This window comes from Schistocerca nitens, chromosome 5, assembly GCF_023898315.1.
Source record: "Schistocerca nitens isolate TAMUIC-IGC-003100 chromosome 5, iqSchNite1.1, whole genome shotgun sequence".
Lineage (NCBI taxonomy): Eukaryota > Metazoa > Arthropoda > Insecta > Orthoptera > Acrididae > Schistocerca > Schistocerca nitens.
Window position 1 is genome coordinate 686579868 of NC_064618.1, and position 21062 is coordinate 686600929.

General features: G+C 39.4%; 1 protein-coding gene across 1 annotated transcript in view; it reads left to right on the top strand.

Moving 5' to 3' along the window:
* The window catches only part of LOC126260657 (centromere-associated protein E-like), a 577712-nt gene that overhangs the window by 201179 nt on the left and 355471 nt on the right, over positions 1–21062 (top strand). Inside the window, exon 9 of the mRNA XM_049957993.1 lies at positions 13901–14014. Within this exon, the coding sequence (XP_049813950.1) occupies positions 13901–14014 (114 nt within the window). The remainder of the gene's footprint in view (positions 1–13900; positions 14015–21062) is intronic.

The window sequence follows — 21062 nt, forward strand, 5'->3', positions numbered from 1 at the left end:
ATCATACATTTACTGCTTTGGTGATGGGCAGCAACACAGTACAACTTGAAAAATTTTCTGAAGCTTTACCAGCATAAAAATGACTGGAATCTCAGGTGAATGGTACTTTTTTGCTACAAGCCATGGAAAATCTCCCTGTGATGGATTTGGAGGAACTGTAATGTGTCTGGCAGCAAGAGCAGGCCTTCAAAGGCCAACTGAGGTCCAGATTTTGATAACGACTGATTTGTTTAAATACTGTACAAATAATATCTGTGGAATCCAATTTGTTTTTGTCTCAAAAGAAGAAATTCAAGTATCTAGAGAAGTCCTGCCTAGCCTCCCAAAACACCAAACCCTTAATCTGGTTCATGTTCATTGATGATATCTTAATGATCTGGACTCAGGGCCAAGATACCTCATTGTCATTCCTTCTCAACCTCAACACCTTCACTCCCATCCACTTCACCTGGTCCTCCTCAACCCAGAGTGCCACCTTCCTATATGCAGACCTCCTTTCTGAAGGATCCATCCACACCTCCATCCACATTAAACCTACCAACCACCAACAGTACCTGCATTTCAACAGCTGTCATCCCTTTCATACTAAAAAATTGTCATTCCTTCACAACCTCAACACCTTCACTCCCATCCACTTCACCTGGTCCTCCTCAACCCAGAGTGCCACCTTCCTAGATGCAGACCTCCTTTCTGAAGGATCCATCCACACCTCCATCCACATTAAACCTACCAACCACCAACAGTACCTGCATTTCAACAGCTGTCATCCCTTTCATACTAAAAAATCCCTACCATACATCCTGGCCACTGGAGGATGGCATATTTACAGTGGCAGAAGCTCCCTTGCTCAGTATTTTGAGGGACTTCACAAATAGGCACTATCTCCCAGACCTAGTCCACAAACAGATCCCCCATGTTGTTTCCTCTCACACCCCCAATTCTCCCACCACTCCCAACACCCAGTCGCAAAGGAGTGCCCCCATCGTTACCCAGTACCATCCCAGACTGGAACTAGTTAACCACATCCTTAAGCAGGGGTTTGATTACCTACCATCATGCCATGAGATGAGTGACATACTACCTTCCCACCTTTCCTAATGAGGTGTTCCCATTGCCCACCCAACCTCCGCAACATTCTAGTCCATTCCTATGCCACTCCCAATACCAACCCCTTGCCACAAGGATCATATTCCTGTGAAAGACAGAAGTGCAGGACCTGCCCAATCCACCTACCCAGGACTTTCTATTCTGGCTCTGTCACAGGTTTATCCTACCCGTTCAAGGGCCAGGCTGTCTGTGACAGCAGCCCTGTCATTTACCAGCTCTGCTGCAATCATTGCACAGCCTTTTATGTTGGTATGACTACCAATCAGCTGTCCACCAGTATGAATGGCCACCACCAAACTGTGGCCAAGAGCAGAGTAGATCACCCTGTGGCACAACACGCAGCTGAGCATAACAAGCTAGATTTCAATGGCTGCTTCACTACCATAGCCATATGGATCCTTCCCTCCACCACTGCACAAGTGGTAACTATACTTGCAACACATTCTCTGCCCCTATAATTATCCTTGCCTCAACATCAGGTAACATACCGTCCCCACACCGTCCACCCAACAGTTTCCACCCCCCAGTGTCCTATCATCATCTTTCCATTTTCATCTGCAAACCTCTGTTTGCCATCCTCTGCCAATGCATCTGCCCATCTTTCCACGCTCTTCTCATTTTTCACTCCTTTTTACCCATTTCTCTGCCCGACAACCTCCTGACGCTGTGCCTGTTGTCATTCTAGTCCCTGCACACACCTCCAGACTGCGTTTGTCTCTCCTCCCATCAATACACTACTACCCCTTCCCTTCCCCGCCCTCTCCAGATTGCTGCTTGCATCCCAGATGATACATGCATTGTGGCCTGAGCTGCCAGAGTTTGCGGTCATGTTTGCATGAGGTGTGTTTGCCTGTGCGTGTGGATGGTGTGTGTTTCTATTTTGCTGATGAAGACTGGGCCTGAAAGCTTTATGTAAGTGTCTTTTAATTGTGCGTATCTTATGCAACTTAACATGTCTTCTTTACAGTAATTAGCAATCTGTCTTTATCATTTATTTCAGTGTGCAAGTTGAACACGGGTATATATGGTTGCCATTGGTGTTCTTGTCCTTATTTAGGCATTTAAGTCTCCCAGTGCAATTTTGATGTCATATTGTGGTAATCTGGAGCACATCTGGCCTAATGTTTCATAGAATTTGTCCTCAGTTGTGTCATGGAAACTTTCTGAGATGTTTCTATATGTACCCCTGATCCTGATATAGGATATCTCTTCATTGACGTATTGTCGTGTCATCAAATTGAGCGTTATTTTATTATGTAGTGGAAATACTGTCCCAAATACATGATGACCATGTTTGTTTGCACTGTATATGACTGTACAGTTTTCGTTCTGTGTATGCCTTGTCCAGGCCATCTCCCTCCTGCAGGATTGTAATATCCATCTTGTACTCTGTTAGTTCTTCATCAAGTATCTTTGTCTGTCGTGCAGCGTGTAGTGTTTGTGGTGTTCTTACATTCCATGTTCCTATTTGTAGTCCTTTATTTGTAGGATTGTTTTGTTTTCTATGACATCCATTCCAATACAAGGCAGGGTGTGAGTGTGTAGGAACCCTCTAATTTTTTACAATGTTGAATGATTAGTCCAATGATTAACTCCTCCACTTTATCCAGGCTTGGGACCGGATGCAATTCTATCTTCCTTCCAGGTGTGGCTCATCAACTTCGCCACAGCTAGAAACATGTTAATTGACAGTGCATCATTTCCCTGTAGAGACATAACATAAAGTAACATAGACCTCACTGGTTGGGCTATCTAGGAACCAAAAAGACCATGTGTTGTTATTATTATTAATAATAATTTATTATTTACGTTTTATGTCCTTCATTGCACCACTCTATACAAAGAATTTTTCATTTTCCTGTCAGCCCAGTACTTCTTGATTCTCTCAGATCTCAACCTTCTTTCTTCATCGGAAATCACTCTTCTTATTGTCTGTTTGTTGATTCTCACTTGCAGTCTGTTTTGTTTGTCTGTGAGTTTCCTGATTTTGTCAGTTTTGTTTCTTAGGTCTTCCATTGTAATCTGTAGCTCATCCATATCTTCCTTGATTTCTGTAATTCATTTAATGTTGCACTTACTATTTCACAATTTTTCTATTATTCTCCTGATGATCCTGTTCTCTGGTGTCCTGATTAGATGTCCAAAAAGTGAAATGTGTTTTTTCCCGATTGTACTCATTACCAGTTCTATTTCCTTGTTGACTGTTTCATTTGTAGCTAGTCTCCAGTGTCCATCTTTCTGGTACGATTTGTTGATGCGCATTCTGATGATTCATCTCTCTATTTTGAGTATTTTGTCTATTTGTGCAGTGTTAGTTGTTTTGAAGATGGTTTCACTTGTGTATGTTATATCTGGTTGAGTGGCTGTTTTGTAGTGTTTTAATTTTGTCGCTATTGACAGGCTCTTTGTGTTGGCCAGGTTGGCTTTTCATTGAGGTTCTATGTTATGATTTCTCCCAGATATTTAAATTTATCTACAATTTCTACAATTTTGATTTCTTGGTTTCCTATGGAAATTTTGTTTACGAGTGGTGGGTCAGTCAACATGATGACTGTTTTTTCAAAGTATATTCCAAGACCAACTTTCTGTGCTATTTCCTGTAGTGAGATAACTTGTTGTTTGGTTTCCTGAATACTGTTGGACAAGAGAGCAAGGTCATCAGCAAATCCTAGACAATTTAAACTTAAGTTGTCTTTGGGTCTTCCAGTTTGGATGTTCTTTGGGTTAGTCTTGTACCATTCCCTCATGTGTTAATAGAGGAAAAACATAAAAAGGCAGCAACGGATGTTAGGACAGTGAGAGGGGCTAATATTGGATTAGACCATTCTCTTGTGCTTGTAAAGACGAAAGAATCATTATCAAAACAACCAAGTATGAGCAACAGTGGCAAAAGAACACGAAGAGTAGATGTGAGTAGGCTAAAAGAAGAGGAAGTGATTAAGCAGTTTAAGATTAAGCTCAGAAGTAGTTTCACGAATTAGAGAATGAAAGCAACAGGAAAGAAGGTGAAAATACGGATACAGAGTGGAACAAGATAACTACAGCTATAAAGAAGAAAGCACAGGAACTATTAGGAGATAACAATAATAGCAATATCAGGCACAAACCATGGTTCAGTGAAACATGTAGGAAAGCAGTTCAGGCCAGGAAGACAGCTGGCAATGATAAGCAAAGACAAATATGAGAACCCAATAAAATTCAGGACAGCCATGAGATAAGTGGCGAGAACAATCAGGCAACAGAAAAGATCATTCATAAATAAAAAGATAGAGAAGGCAGAGGAGGACTACATTCAGAACGTTAGTAAACAGTTTTACAGGACAATGAGAAGTTATAAAAATGAGAACAAAGCTAAGCCTGTGATAATGAAGGATGAGAATGGAAAACCGTTCACTGCAAATGAAACGAATCTAGAGAACTGGAGAAGATACTTCAAAGAACTGCTGAACGACACTGGTAGACAACTAAGACAATGAAAACAGGCCAGAAAAGAACCAGAATGTACAACCATTTGTCAAAGAACCAACTCTAATGGAAGTGGAGGAGGCAATAAAAAGGCTGAAAAATGAGATGACCCCAGGCATAGATATGATATCAGCAGAGATAATCAAAGAAGGGGAGACAAGACATATGAATGGCTAGCCAAATTGATAAAAGAGGTGAGGAGGCAAGAAGTAATGCTGGAGGAATGGAAAACTGCTGCTGTATGTTTCATATACAAGAAGGGAAACAAAATGTTGTCACAGAACTATAGTAGAATATCACTGCTATGCATGTGCTATAAAATAATGTCAAGAATCATACTGAAGAGGCTCAACACATGCACTGAAGAAACATTAGGCACAGCACAAGTGAGGTTCAGAAAGGGTAAGTCAACAGTTGAGCAAATATTCACACTAAGACAAATGCTAGATAAGTCAAGATACCTTCTGTATGTATATAGACTTCAACAAAGCATATGACAGCATAGTGAGAGAAGAGATGTGGAGGATAATCACAGAGTGTGGGATGCTGGACAAGCTGATAAAGCTAATAAAATGTGTGTGATGGAATCAAAGTGTAGAGTGAAGGTACAGGGGGAGTACTCAGAAACATTTGAGGTAAAAACAGGAGTGAAATAGGGAGATATACCACCAACCCTGTTCAATTTGGCACTTAACAACATCCAGAGGAGAGTAACACAATAATGTGCATGAGTCACCATAGGGAAAAAGATAAATGTTCTGGCTTTCGTGGATTATATTGTGGTGATCCGGTGAAAATAGTTCTAAGTATAAATGGAAATGAAACAAAGTTCCTGGTAATCTGAAGCAGATCTCCATTAGGACCAAACCATCTGACAATCAGGAAATGAACAACATAGAAGACAGATGCATTCACATACCTTGGTGTCAACATCAACCAACAAAACCTTCTATAACAGGAGATAATAATGAGAATTTAAGCTGGGGAATGTGTCTAGGAACTATACATAACATTATAAGATCTAAGCTGCTATTCAGGCAGGCAAAAATCTGAATATATCAGACCATCATCAAACCAGTAATGTGCTATGCTAGCAAGACATGGGCCCTGACAAAAAACAGAGAAAAAGCTCATCACTTTTGAAAATAAAGTACTGAGAAAAATATACAGACCAGTGAAAAAAAAAAAAAGAATAATGGAGAATAAGGAAAAACAGAGAACTCAAGATGATTATGCTCATTACCCGACATTGTAACCAGTGAAAACTAAAAGACTCAGGTGGTACTGACCTGTGAAGAGGAGAGGGGAGACCATGGTAATAAAGGCAGTGTGGAGAAGCTGAAGGAATGAGACCACTAGGATGACCAAGAACGAGATGAAAGGATAATACCATGGGAGACATGCATATAATGGGTTTGGGATATGAAGATGCAGCTGACAGGAAGGTGTGGAATGCTGGAATGAGTGAGGCCAAGCGTCGGCAGTTGATTGTGTGGCCAGTATAAGAAGAAGAAGAAGCAATCTATCTTTTCCGATGTTGTTGATGTTATTATCTGGAGTTTCGTATGTGGTCAACTATTTCTGTAAACCTGAACCACAGTTCCTCGGCTTACTCGTGCTCAGAGCTGAGGATTTAAGTTCTTCTTTGGGATAAAACACTATTTCATTTTAGTTGCCATTGGTACTTAGGTAATCAGTTTTGCACCTTTCAGCTGATATAAGGAGACCTACAATTTAACGTGGATTCGTAACTACAATGCAGCTCAGTATTTTTTACATTAACAGACATTGTCAGAGGTGAAAGAATTGATAATCAGTGAATTGGCATGGCAACACCAAGCCTTTTAAGAGTTAATTGTAAAACATATATTTTTCAAAGGGCCGTAACGTTTACAAAAATTAAGACAAAATGAAAATACTGTATTTCTTAACACTTTTGATATAGAGGTCTAATATATATTTTTACCAGAGAAATTCATGACCTCGAGTTGACATGACCTGTATAATTTGAGATGAACTCACCCTGCTGTAACTAGTGCTTGATATCTTGAGTATTGACACTGGGCGGGAGTTGATATCTGAGCTGGTCCCTCACATGTTTTGTCGGTGACAGGTATGGTTATCTTGCTGGCGATGGTAATACGTCAACATCACACAGAGAGCTCTTAGAGATGTCTATAATCTGTGGATGAGTATTACCCTGTTGAAAAATTGTGCGACGATACTGTTGCTTGAGAGTTAACAAATGAGGATGCAGGATGTATGTGATGTACCATTGTGCCATCAGAGATTCCTCAATCACTACCAGCCACAAACTAAAGTCACACCCAATGGCTCCCCATATCATGACGCCAGTAGTAACATCACGTGAGCCTCTTCAGAACATTTGATGAAAAGGACCTCTCCCCAAACCACTACAGCACTCACCTACAGTTGTCACCTGGGGTAGTGCAAAACCACGATTCAGTGCTGAGCACAATGCTATGCCATTCATCAGCTTTCTACGCTTCCAGGTCACAGTTCCAAATGCAGTCATTTGTGTTGTGGTGTTAAAGGCAGCCCACAAATGAGACATTAATATCCTATTCTGACTGCCAATAGTGTGTGACCAATGTAGTGTTGGGCCTCTTCATGTCCTTCACAGTGATCACTCAATATCCGATGCTGTTCATGACCTTTATGTTTTCTACTATACCTGCTAACAACACTGAAATGAATGACACTAATGCACTGTGGTGGTTGTTATACCTGTCAGAGAGAAATGCAGCTGTAATCATTTACATACCTGCCAGTGGCATATATGTGTAGTAAGTATCATTGATATCTGACTATGTCTTTGAGTGCTTTGCTTTTTTGTATGGTTATACATGTACTGGCTAATGATTGAGCCTGATGTGCTGGTATTGGAAAGAAAGGTCACTAGTATGTCTTGCATTGTTGGATGTAACAAAATTTTACATGGTGCCAGCACATTATCAGTGTGGGTGTGCCAACTGTAAAAATTGTTAGTTCACCTAAAAGGTCATTCCAAAGGATTTAAATATGCTTAATCTCGTGTTAGTAAATTGTCGAAATGTCTGTAGCAAGACCCCTGAGTTAATCTCCGAAATAAACAGTAGCAATGCCAATATTGTATTAGGTACCAAAAGCTGGTTGAAACCAGACATAAAAAGGAGTGAAATTTTGAACTCGGATTGGACAATGTTTAGGAAGGATAGGACTTATGCTGTGGGAGGTGGTGTGTTCATTGCAGTTAAAAGCTGTTTAAATGCAGTTGAGATCGATACTGGGTCGGACTGTGAAATAGTCTGGATAAAACTGTCAATCAGACAAGGATTGACCATTGTATTAGGACGTTTTCATAGACCACCAGCATCCGCAACAAACATTGCAGAACAATTCAGGGAAAGTCTTGAGTACATAGGAAGTAAGTATCCAAATTATCCATTAGTTATAGGTAGAGACTTTAATCTAGCATCCATTGACTGGGAAAATTACATGTTTATCACAGGGGCAGAAGCAAAGATTGGTGTAAAGTTATTCTAGAAGCGCAATTGGTTAGAAAACCAATTCGAGATGGGAACATATTAGATATCTTGGTGACAAACAGACCTGATCTTTTTGAGGAAGTTAATCTAGAAGAAGGTATTAGTGACCATAATGTCATTGTGGCTTCTATGTCAGTGGAAGTTGCAAAAAAAAAAAAAAAAAAGAAAAAAGAAGCAGTGTAGAGTTTTCTTGTTTGGGAATGCAAATAAAAGTGTCATTAATGAATATCTTAATAGTCAGCTCCAAGCATTCACCGCGGGACACAAAGATTTGAGCATCTTTGATCGGAATTTAAAGGTATTGCCTACCATGTGCTAGAGAAGTATGTGCCTAGCAAAAGTATAGGGGAGGGAAAGAATCCACCTTGGTACAACAAACATATTAGGAAGTTGCTGAGGAAGCAGAGAATTTTGCACAGTCGTTTTAAATGTAGTTACTGCCTCGCTGAGAAACAGAAATATGTGAAATGAAAGCAGCTGTCAGAAGGACAATGAGAGATTCTTTTAACGAATTTGAAAGCAATTTTTTTATCTGCAGATTCTAAAAATAATGCTATAAAATTTTGGTAGCACGTAAAATCTATGAACGGTACAAGTAATTCAATACCTTCTCTCGCTGACAGTACGGGTAATGTAACTGATGATGATTAACAGAAGCTCGAAATTCTAAACCTAGATTTCAAAAACACGTTTACGGTAGAAGACTGCAGCACCATTCCCCCTTTCAATTATCAAACAAACGAAAGGGTGGCTGACGTAGTGTTTAGTGTATCTGGGATTGCAAAACAGTTAAGATTCTTAGACACCAGGAAGGCATCTGGCCCAGACGGTATCCCCATAAGATTTTATGTTGACTATGCTACAAATATAGCACCATTCTTATCCATCATCTATCAGAGATCATTGGAACAACAGAAACTTCCACAGGACTGGAAGAAAGCCCAGGTCATAGCAACCTATAAAAATGGTAGAAAATCGGATGCACACAATTACCGACCAAATTTCACTGACATCGATTTGTTGGAACATATTTTGTGTTCGGACATAATGACCTTTCCAGACACTGAGAAGCTCATCTGCAGAAACCAGCACGCTTTTAGGAAACAGCGGTCATGCGAGATACAGCTGGCCCTCTTTGTACATGATATACAACAGACTTTAGATACCGGCTCCCAGGTTGATACCATATTTCTTGACTTTAGAAAGGTGTTCAGCTCAGTTCCGCACTGTCGCTTGCTACATAAAGTGCGCGCTTACGGTCTATCCGATGACATATGTGGTTGGATAGAAAGTTTTCTAACAGACAGGGAGCAGTATGTCGTCCTGAATGGGGTGACTTCAACAGAAACAAGCGTAACTTCAGGTGTGCCCCAGGGCAGCGTAATAGGTCCTATTTACAATTTACATAAACGATCTGGTTGATGGTATTGACAGCGGCCTTAGACTGTTTGCCGATCATGCTGTAGTCTACTGGAAAGTAGTATCACACGAAAGTTGTGAACAGATCAATGAGGATTTGCAGAAAATAAATGCTTGGTATAATGACTGGCAGTTATCTCTCAACATCAGTAAGTGTAACCTACTGCGTATAACAAGGCGAAAATCCCCATTAATGTACGAGTACAAAATAAATGCCCAGTCTTTGGAAGCGGTATCTGGGTGTGACTATTCGAAATGATCTCAAATGGAATGATCAGATTACACAAGTAACGGGTAAGGCAAACTCTAGATTGTGGTTTATTGGTAGAATCCTGAAGCGATGCAGTACTTCAACAAAGGAAATAGCTTACAATATGTTAGTTCGTCCAGTCTTGGAGTATTGTTCATCTGTATGGGAACCTTACTAGTTGGATTTGATTCAAGAGATTGGGAAGGTCCAAAGAAGAGCAGCAAGATTCATGACTGGTACATTTAGCCATCGCGAGAGCGTTACAAATTCCATAGAATGTTTGAAGTGGACACACTTGCAGATAGACAGTGCTCTAAACAGAAGTGGCTGCTCACTAAATTCCGAAATCCGATCTTCACTGAGGATGTAGAGCATATATTATTACCACCAACTTGATCTCCATTCAAAGATAAGGGAAATAAGAGCTCATACTGAGGCATTCAGACAGTTGTTTTTCCCTCGCGCGATCCACTAGTGAAACAGAAGGAGGGAAATATGACTTTGGCGCGAATTGTGCCCTCCGCCACACACTGCTTGGCGGCTAACGGAGTGTATATGTAGATGTAGCTGTAGATGTTGATGATTAATTGACATGCTCACTTAAAGATTCCTGATGCATCTTTTTCTTATATGATGCTGTATTTATTTAAGTACATCTTGCAGAAACAACAAATATTCTTTTGGCAGGTTGTTGTATTCCGTTTTCATCCTAAAGAGGGGAAAGACTGTATCTGACCAAGTAACAATTATAGTGAGGGAAAGACATTATAGTACACAGTGAACTTATACTAACGTTGTCTCTAGAAACCATTACACTCCATACTAATTTCCAGTGACAGCGAAAAAGATACAATTTTTCCACTTTCTCTCTCTCTCTCTCTCTCTCTCTCTCTCTCTCACTCACTCACTCACTCACTCACTCACTCACTTGCTGTGTCATAAGCATCAGATTATAAATTGGGAAGAAGAAGAGCAAAGACAAATAAAAGTACAAGTTATGGTGATGAAACTGCTCACACTTATTACATACTAAAAATTATATATCACACAACAAACTGTTGTAATTAGACTAGTTTAGCCCAGAAGAGGGTACACCAATAGCATTAGAAGTTGCTGACATGATGTTCTTGAGGTTTTAGAAGATGGAGCAATAATGTCAGGAATGCATGTGTTTAATTGTATGGATTCCATTATAATTTCACAGGTCAGATGGTCTGTCAATGTGCCTGATTACTCTGCAATTCACAATCAAGAGCCTGGCAGAGAGTTCATCGAACCATCCCCATCTTATTTCTCAATCATTCAACTTTTGAACAGCACACAGGAAAAAGAAACACTTAACTCTTTCTTTGTGACTTCTGTCTTATCTTATTTCTCCTTATGTAGGTGGGTGTCAACAAAATATTTTCGCATTCAGAGGAGAAAGCTGGTGATAGAAATTTCATGAGATGAGGTGATCGTGCTGTGATGAAAAACAGCTTTGTTTTATGATTGCCAACCCAATTTGCTTATCATGTCCGTGACACTCGGTCCGCTATTTCACAATAATACAAAACATGCTGTCCTTCTTTGAACTTTTTTGGTGTCTGCCGTCAGTTCTATCTGAAGCAGATCCCACACAATGCAGCAATACTCCAGAAGAGGACAGACATCTGTTTAATAGATCTGTCTCATTTTCCAAGTGTTCTGCCAATAAATTGTAGTCTTTGGTTCATTTCCCTACAACATTATCTGTGTAGTCATTCTAATTTAACTTATTCATAATTCTAATCCTTAAGTACTTAGTTGAATCATGGCCATTAGATTTGTGTGATTTATCGTGTGATCAAAATTTAGCAGTTTCTATGTGGATGACTTCACACTTTCCATTACTTGGATTCAATTGCCACTTTTTGCACCATACACATATCTTGTTTAACCATTTTGCAACTGATTCTTATCATCTGATGACTTTTCAAGTTGGTAAAGGACAGCATCATCTGCAAACAATCTAAGAGGGCTGCCCAGATTGTGTCCTAAATCATTTATGTAGATCAAGAACAGCAGAGGGCGTACAACACTTCCTTGGGGAATGCCATATATTACTTCTGTTTTACTCGATGGTTTTCTGTCAGTTACTACAAACTGTGACCTTTCTGACAGGAAATCAGGAATCCAGTCACACAACTGAAATGATACTCAGTAGGCATGCAATTTGATTTGAAGTTGCTTGCGAGGAATGGAATCTAGAAATTGGAATCAGTTTGACATCTGTCGATAGCACTCATTACTTCGTGAGAATAAAGAGCTACTTGTGTTTCACAAAAATGATATTTTCTGAATCCATGTTGGCTATTTGTCAATAAATCATTTTCTTCGAGGTAATTTATAATGTTTGAAGACAGTGTATGCTTCAAAATCCTACTGTAAATCGATGTTACTGGTATGGATGTGTAATTCAGCGAATAATTTTTATTTCTTTTCTTGAATATTGGTTTGACCTGTGCAACTTCCGAGTTTCTAGTTATGGGTCTTTTGGTGGGCAAACAGTGGTATATGTTTGCTAAGTATAAAGCTATTGGATTAGCATACTCTGAAAGGAATTTATCTGGTATACAATCTGGACTGAAGGCCTTGCCTTTATAAAGTGATTTAACCTGCTTCACTAGTCTGAGGATATCTACTCAAAGTTAACTCATGTTGGCAGTTGTTCTTGATTCGAATTCTTGAATATTTACATCACCTTCTTTGGCGAAGGAATTTTGGATAACGGTGTTTAGTAACTTTACTCCAGTGGCACTGTCATCCGTAACATTACCATTGGTATTGATTGCATTTTGCCGCTGGTGTACTGTGCATATGACAAGATTCTCTTTGGATTTTCTGCCAGATTTCAAGTCAGAGTTTCGTTGTGGAAACTGTTAAAACCTCCCACGTTGAAGATCACCCTAAATTGTGAGCTTCTGGAAAGCTTCGCTAGTCTTGGGGTTTTGCATTCTTTTAAATTTGGCAGCTTTTTGTGTTGTACCTATCATGATGCTCCCAGTTTGCTCAGGATTATTTGTTGCTGAGAGGTAATATCTGTTTTTGCAACCATTTACACTTGTGAAATGTAATTGTTAAAAAAAATTCTGAGAAAGCATTCAATACAATTTTGGATGATGTTTTTGTTTACCACCAACTTTAAACATGTATTTTTGAAAGGATATCAAGGGTAGATTGAAGTCTTCGGAACTATCTATTTCAGTTACACTAAAAGGTAAACTACTTCTCATAGCAATAAACTCTCCACCACCTACTGCATTTAATCTATCTTTTCTGAACACAGTTAGGTCCTTTGTAAGAATTTCGACTGAACTTATCTCCAGCTTTAGACTGCTTTCCATACCTATAACTATTTGAGTTTCAGTCCACTGTATTAATGCTTGGAGCTTAGGGCCTTTCCCAACACATAGCTATGGCAATTTACAACTACAGTACCAAATGTGACTACGTCTACCCTCACCCTGTGTTTGCCCTCCTCTGATTTGAATTGTGCCGTTTCTGTGGTTTCTTGAGCCCCGTTAACCTAAAAAACTACCCAGTCCCCTCCACGCAGCCCCTCTATCTGGGTAGCTGCTTCCTGTATGTAGTGGACCATTGACCTATTAAGTGGAACCCGAGAATCTACCACTCTATGGCACAAGATGAGAAATGTTCGGTTTACACTGTTGCAGAACCATCTGAGCCTGTGATTCAGACCCTCCACTTGGCTCTGTACTAATCTCCAAAGTCGGTCCTGTCAACAGTGCTACAGATGGTGAACTCTGCCTTCATCTTGCAAGCAAGGCTGATGGTCTTTACCATTTCAGGTAGCCACCCAAAATGAGAAAGAATCTCACACAGTTTGCATAGATATGAGCCACCATCTGCAGCTGACTGCACCCTGTGCTCTTCCTACCAGTAACTGCAGATTCTGTGACTGGTCACATCTTGCAGGCCAAGATTCTTCCCCTGAAACAGGTTTATGATTCTGAATTCTAATGTCTTTAGCAATGTGAATTCCTCACTTTATGCAGCATACATCAATTTTTAATTGTAAAAGTGTATGAACAGTCAGCTTTAATAGAAGGTGTCTCTTTACTTGTTCCAGCTCCAGGTGACTGATGGGAAGGACTCAGTGAAAACAACTGAAACTGTGGATGCACGGATTTTTGATGAACAGACTCGGATACACATTACTCACAGTATAAAAGAGAGTACACCGGTAAGTGTTACGTGGATCTACACTTAATAGTACTGCCATATGAAGTATAAATGGGAAAAGTCAGTTACTTCATTTTTCCTGTTCTCCATTGATCTGACAAAAATAAGAGTAAACAGCTTGCATTACTAAGGGACTGTTTGTAATAGCATATCACTGGCCAACATTTTTACAACCTTGAACTTTGTTCGTATGCTGTGCCATATTTAATCAAAATCAATTCGCTCATTGGAAGTGCCTGCAACTTCTATTACAGACATTCTCATGCACCTACTGGAAGGCAAAAGCTGGAGAGCTACTGTATAGTTTCACAGTAAATGGCATGGAGATAGGTTTTGAACAGAGGCATCTGGACTAAAACTGACCCTATATTGAAAGTGACCTCAACAAATTGAACATATCAATCTAGTACACAAATTTTTCAGTCAGCCTTGGCTGCAGAACAGAGATAAGAATTTGTTCATTCCCACAAAACAAAGTTGATTGAGTTTTGCGATTCTTGTCGGACAAAATAAAAAAAAAGGTCTTGCACTTATGCTCTATGATATTTGGTTCCTTAGTAATGTGAGGAGTTTTATATCCTTTCAGTCAGTCCTTGGGTCATACACAGGGCAATAGCAGTTACAAATGGCTACAGCTATTTAATTCATAGCAATACTGCAGTAAGAATTACAGAGAATGTAAAAGAAAATTAAAAAATGCTTCCTTTACAGATGTTTCACATGACTTCCCTTGCCCACACGGACATCATCCAGGTGATAATCCATTTGATGTCATACAGTTTGAAGTATATGTGGACTCACAAATGTGAGCACATGAGAAATTGGCATTTAGAGTTCAGGAATTACTTTTGGCAATGGTGCCAATACACAAAGATTTCACATACTCTATAAAAAGAAATCCATGGGTTTCAGATTGAGAGATCTAATTGGCCAGGACAGGAACACACTGTTGTCACATCCAGCATTACAAATCCATCTGTTTGGAAGATAATAGTTTAAAAATGAGTGAACTTCCATACAATTATTTGGGGGGGGGGGGGGGTGTTTGCTCCACCTTGGTGAAAGATGAGATCCATGGAATCCACATCAGGTGGTGGCGTTAGCCATTGCTCAAGCATGTCCAGGTAAATCTGTGTTGAAGCATTTAGCACTGTGTAGAAAAATGGGCAGTGCAGTTTTTGTGCTACATCACACAGAACACATTAACTTTTGATGCAATAAAAGATGAATTAAGACAGTTATCTGGCTCTGTCACTTTTTATTTACTCCCATGACATGTTAGTGTAGTTTAGATTAGGTGTACTTTTCATCCCAATAGATCAATGGGGAGGAGATTCTCCTTGATGAACATGTCAGAAAAACAAGAATGAACAGTAAATATTTACAAAGAAAAACAAATATGCATATGTACCTCTCACAGACTCCACCATCCTCATTAATATGGAATAAGTCAAAAAAATCTTAAAGATATTTTCATTTAAAACACGTAAATGTTCAAGACACTGAGGTGCATTTGATAATTTATGTAGCCTTGTATCATCAAATAGAAAAGTCATTTTACAATACATTTACAGTGCTTTAATGGCTGCACTGAATTTGTACAGAAGTCAGATTGTACTAATACGTTATTTGATATTATTAGGAGCCTATAAACATCAGTTGGTTCTACTAAGAAACTCATCAATGGTGTAGGAATTGGCCACCAATAAAGCCTCTAGGCTCCCCTTAAATTAAAATTAATCAGTAGTTAAACTTTTTATGACTGCTGGCAAGTTATTGAAAATGTGTGTTCCTGAAAAATGAACACCTTTATGAACCAAAGAAAGTGAATTTAAATCTAGTGGAGGTTTGTATTTCCAGTATTGACTCTATGAACTGAGCAGTTCATTTGAAAAAGAGTTATATTTTTAATGACAAGTTTCACTCAGGAATAAATATATTGGGAAGCAGTTGTTAATATCCCTAGTTACCTAAACAGACCTCAGTGGGATGTTCTTGAGTTCACACCACCAATAATTGTTCCTGGACCTGGAAAACTTTAGCTTGGCTTGATGACTGAACCCAAAAAATAATCCTGTATTTCACAATTGAATGAAAGTAAGCATAGTATGCCTGCTTTTTTATTCTTATGTTTCCTGTATGTGACAACATTCGCATTGCAAATAGAGATTTGTTTAGGTTCTTCAGCAGTTCTGAGGTATGCTCCTCCCAGTTGAATTTATCAGGCTGTGATCCCAAGAATTTAACACTGTCAATTTCTGCTATTGTTTGTTGTTATATTTTAAGCCTCAGTAGCCAGAGACAGTGGTTGTGTGTGTGTGTGTGTGTGTGTGATTTCTGAGAGAGAGAGAGAGAGAGAGAGAGAGAGAGATGAATAGCAGTCTTCCTTTTCACAATATTATTATTACTGAAGTTGTTTGTAATTTATTGGTGTGAGGTAGTCCATGGCAGCATCTACTGAACCAGACAACCCTATATTTTCAGTAGCAATTTTGAAATGCTTAACGAAAAGTTTTCAATGCTGCACACATCTGTTACCGTTGTGTCTTACTCTTAAAGCTATCTGCCCCTCTTCATAACCGGTTCTATCAGTCTCCTCCTTCACCATATCCCATACTGTCTTTATTTTGTTATCTGAAGTGATTGTCTTTTTCTCGTAATGCATTTGCTTTGACGTCTATTTTACTGACTTTAATATTTTGTGGCATGTCTTGTAATGAGCTGTAGCATCAACATCAGTTCCTTCTGACTGACAGATACAGTTTCATTTTATTTTCACAAGATGTCTTTATCCTTTGAGTAATCCATGGCTTCTTTATAGGCTTTGCTCTAATGTGGGTTAGTTTTGGGGGAAAACAGTATTCAAACAAGGCAAGAATCCTTTATTAATAAAAGTGTTGTGTTTTTCATTCATGCCGTGACCACTGTGTGCATCACTCCAGTTCATGTCTTCAAGGAGTGCCCTAAAATTATCAATTTGTGCCTTCCTGTCTATCTTCTTCAATTCAGGTTTAATAGATTTTATACCCTGTTCAGTATTAACATCTACAAAAGGAACTTCATATCATGGTCTGAGAGGCCATTGGCTATTGCTTTTGTAATATTATTCTGTTCATCAGATCTTTATAAAAGATATTATCAATTGCTGTGGGTGAGCAAATACCCCCCCCCCCCCCCCCCCCCCCCCCCATGTTGTTGGGAAGTTTACAGTAGGAAATAAGTTGAATGATAGTATTACTGACTGTAACAAATTCTTTTTTGGTTGATTTGTGGGGATTGAAGGGACCAGACTACAAAGGCCATCGTTCCCAATTCTTTTTTACTGGAACATTTCTTCACATTGAAATCAACAACAACCTCTATTTCGTTGTTTTATTTGGTATTAAATAAGTGATTTATGAAAAAGTTATAGTTACTTGTGGGTGCTCATTATACACTTAAATATTATGAAGAATTTCTTTTGAAATTCTACTTCTGTCACACATGCTTCCTTATGCTGCTCTACACAAAATTTGTGATTGTGTATGTTCTTAAATTTATGGCAATTCCTGATGAATGTGGCAATCTCTTCTTTCTCATTTTATTACAAAAGTCAGTTGCTAACCTAATCCTGTAACATATAACACATCTATGCCAGTGGTTATTTGACATTCAGAGAGGAAGATTGTGTCAACTGGGTTATCAATGCAGATAAGTAGTTCATTAATTTTACTTCGTAGTCTTTGAATATTTTGATGCAATGTAAGTAGCCGGTATTTGACATTGACTGAAATGAAATTGCATACGAAGATGCAATATGCAAGAATTATGTTGTTTGGTTTCTTTCTCAAACTGAATGTTTATTTCAATAGTAACTCCCTTAAAAACTGGGGTTTGAGTGCTTCTGCCCCCATATTCAGGTGGATCAGTGTATTACATTAATGTTTTTTGATGTAATGCGATCCACTGATCCACCAGATGGTTAATAAATGTGTAAGCCTTTGAAACACGCTGTGGAGCAGATAAAAAGTAATAAGTGTTTTAATTTATCTTTTGTTGTTATAAACTGTCACAGTTTCCTAACCATAGTCAAACATGGATAAAATGAACTTTTGATGAGCTATGCTGATGTTAAATTTACACATTAAGGCTTTTCTATCCCCATATTCAAATATTGTGCTGATGAACCTAGTCACTTATGTGGAAGGTGCCTCCTCACTGAAAATGTGCCTTGCAGAAAATGTTTCTTCCTCCATGGTCTCCAGCATTGCCGTAGCATAATTAGTGCATCTGTTTCTTCTTGTTTCATTTTGTGTAAAACCTAAATTACATACATTGTCAGCTTCGTTTCAAGAACATACAAGATCATTATTTGTTCCCTTTTTTTTAACTCTTTGCTAGTCTTGTATGTTGATATCCATGGACTACATTCAGATGAAAGACGAATTTTTTCAACATTTTTTACTGGTACAAGTGACCAGCCAGTACTTTTTCCATTGCACAAACATTCTGTTTCTTCATACAGCCAGTGTCGTCTGTGACTTGTTGACATTTGGAAATTTTTGAGTTTATTGATGACAAAGTCTGATCTGCCATTTTCGCACATGCCACGTAACATTCCACTTCAGCACCACTGCACATGTGCTAGCTTTATAGTCACTATGCTTGCACAACAATCAAAATATTGAACTTTTTTTTTCTTTTTACATTATATGTGATACACATTGATGTATCACTATGTGGTAAAATAGCTAACTTATAGCTTCTTATAAATGCTTTTTTTGAATTGATCAGTGTATCTCTCTCTTAATCCAAAGAATATAGGAACCACTTCACTATACACTGTCAGAACTTATTTATAACTTTTGTGCATGTAACTAAGCAGCAATACTAGTTTCATTGGCTTTCAATATTGTAGCAAGTCAGATTTGAGTTATCCTCTCCAGGTATAAAATACGTTATTATTGTTAAGATGTGAGGCAGTAACTTTTATGTTCCAAGGAGCCAAATGTTAAGTTCTTGTTGCTAGTGATAAATGGGAGGAATGTGGCCAAATGATCTGTTGCCTTTGGAATGTGGGCAGAAAAAGCAAAAGATTAGTTGACACAACTGCACTTTGGATAAGTATACTGTATTCTACTTGGGCAAAAGAAATTCCACACTGTTTACAACTTGGGAAGATGTGGCTAGCTATAAGCAAAGGCTGTTGCTGCAATTCACAGGGACCCTGTATCAAAAACAAGCAATTACCAAGCAACTTTACATTGATGCTGTGTTTCCAGCACTTCCAACCACTGTGTGTGTAGTCTGAGTGGGCAGAGTTAGCGCGGGCTGCCCTGGTGGGTGCAGCAACTGGAGCAGTGTGCAGTGGTGCCATGGCGCCATCCATGAAGCAACTCCAATGGTGATGCGCTACTGCAAATCTGGGAGCAATAGGATGATAAGAAGGGCAGCAAAGTTTGGTTCCACATGCTTAAAAGTGCGCATAAAACATTCTGCTTCACATTGGACTGTGGATGAAAAGGTGTACTGGTGGTGTAACGAATCTCATGGGCTGTACAGAAGTCCTTGAATTCTGCAGGCACAAATTCATTGTCAGTCACAAGAGATTCTTGTAGAACCTCAAGGCAAAATGTGGATCACAAGGCTTGAAGGGTGCAACATTTCATCAAAGAGTGCATGGGAACCGCAAAAGGAAACTTGCTGTATGTGTCGACATCAATCGATGAGTGTTCAAGTAGGGTCCACCAACATCCAAATGCAAGAACTGCCAATATACTTCTGGTCAATTAAAGAACCATTGACGATGGGCTGCCTGGTGGCCCGCACTAGCATGGCACTATGCTGTCGTGTAGTTTGTTTATGATTCCATGCCAAACCATGTGCAATGTTAGTGCCGACCAAACCATGTGCAATGTTAGTGCCGACCAAACCCCCCGTGAACCTGGTGAAGCAAATTAAGAACCTTTGGAATCACTTCACATAATTGTTCAGATTCAGTGTATAGCAATAGGAGACCTTGTAACACAGACATGTTATGTTGTTGTGCAAAGCATCTGCAAACCAATGGGCTAACAATTTGTTTCATAGTGTGTGGGCAACCATTGTGGATGTAGTGCAACAGAATCTGCAAGTCCAGATCCGTTTCCATGGCCTGGGCGATCTTCTGGTGATCTAATGGAAACTGGTCCAGTGCATTTGAATCCCATGCGTTAATGTGGAAACAAGGTGCTTTTGATGCATCAAAGTCTGCTTCTGTTCCCAAGGGAAGACATGAAAGCGTGTGCATCAGCATGCTTGGATGTGGGTTTGTACATCATCTCGTCATCTCATGTTGGTAGTGCGATAAGTGCCCAATATAGCAGTTTCTGTGCAGTGCAATTTGGAATGGGATTGGCTGGATCTAAAAATGTCTGCAAAGTCTTTTACTGGTGACCAAGTAGAAGAACTTTCTTCCAAATAAATACTGATGAAATTTAGTCACTTTGTAGATGATGACTGAGCCTCCTCCTGTATTTTCGGATAGTTGCTCTGAGATTTTATAAGCAGTTTGGAGGTGAAGGCTATTGGTCTGTCAGCTGAACCAGTCCTGTGTGAGAATACAGCACAATCAAATACTGAAACTCCATGTAGGATTAGCAACAATGTAGGAAAAATTGCAGACAGGCACAATGGAAAGATGCTTAAATGAAGCATTCAGCCACAGCCTTCATCAGCAAATGAGAAACAGAGAAACACACACCATTCATACACACAAGCAAGCATGCCTCACACACCCATGACTGCCAACTACAGCAGCAAAGGTCAGAAAGCAAGCATCATATGGGTTCGTAGCAGCAATCTGGAGGAGGCGGGGAAGGGTAGGGATTAGTAGTTTATATTGAGAGGACAGAGAAACGCTGTCTTGCAGAGTGTGCAGCTTTACTGAACTGTGTAGATGGGAGTTATCCGCACAACACATTCCCCACTCCCATAATTATCCTGGCCTCAACCTTTGGTAACATACTGTCCCCACACCCTCCACCCAACAGTTTCCACCCACACTATCCCATCATCTCCTTCCCACTCTT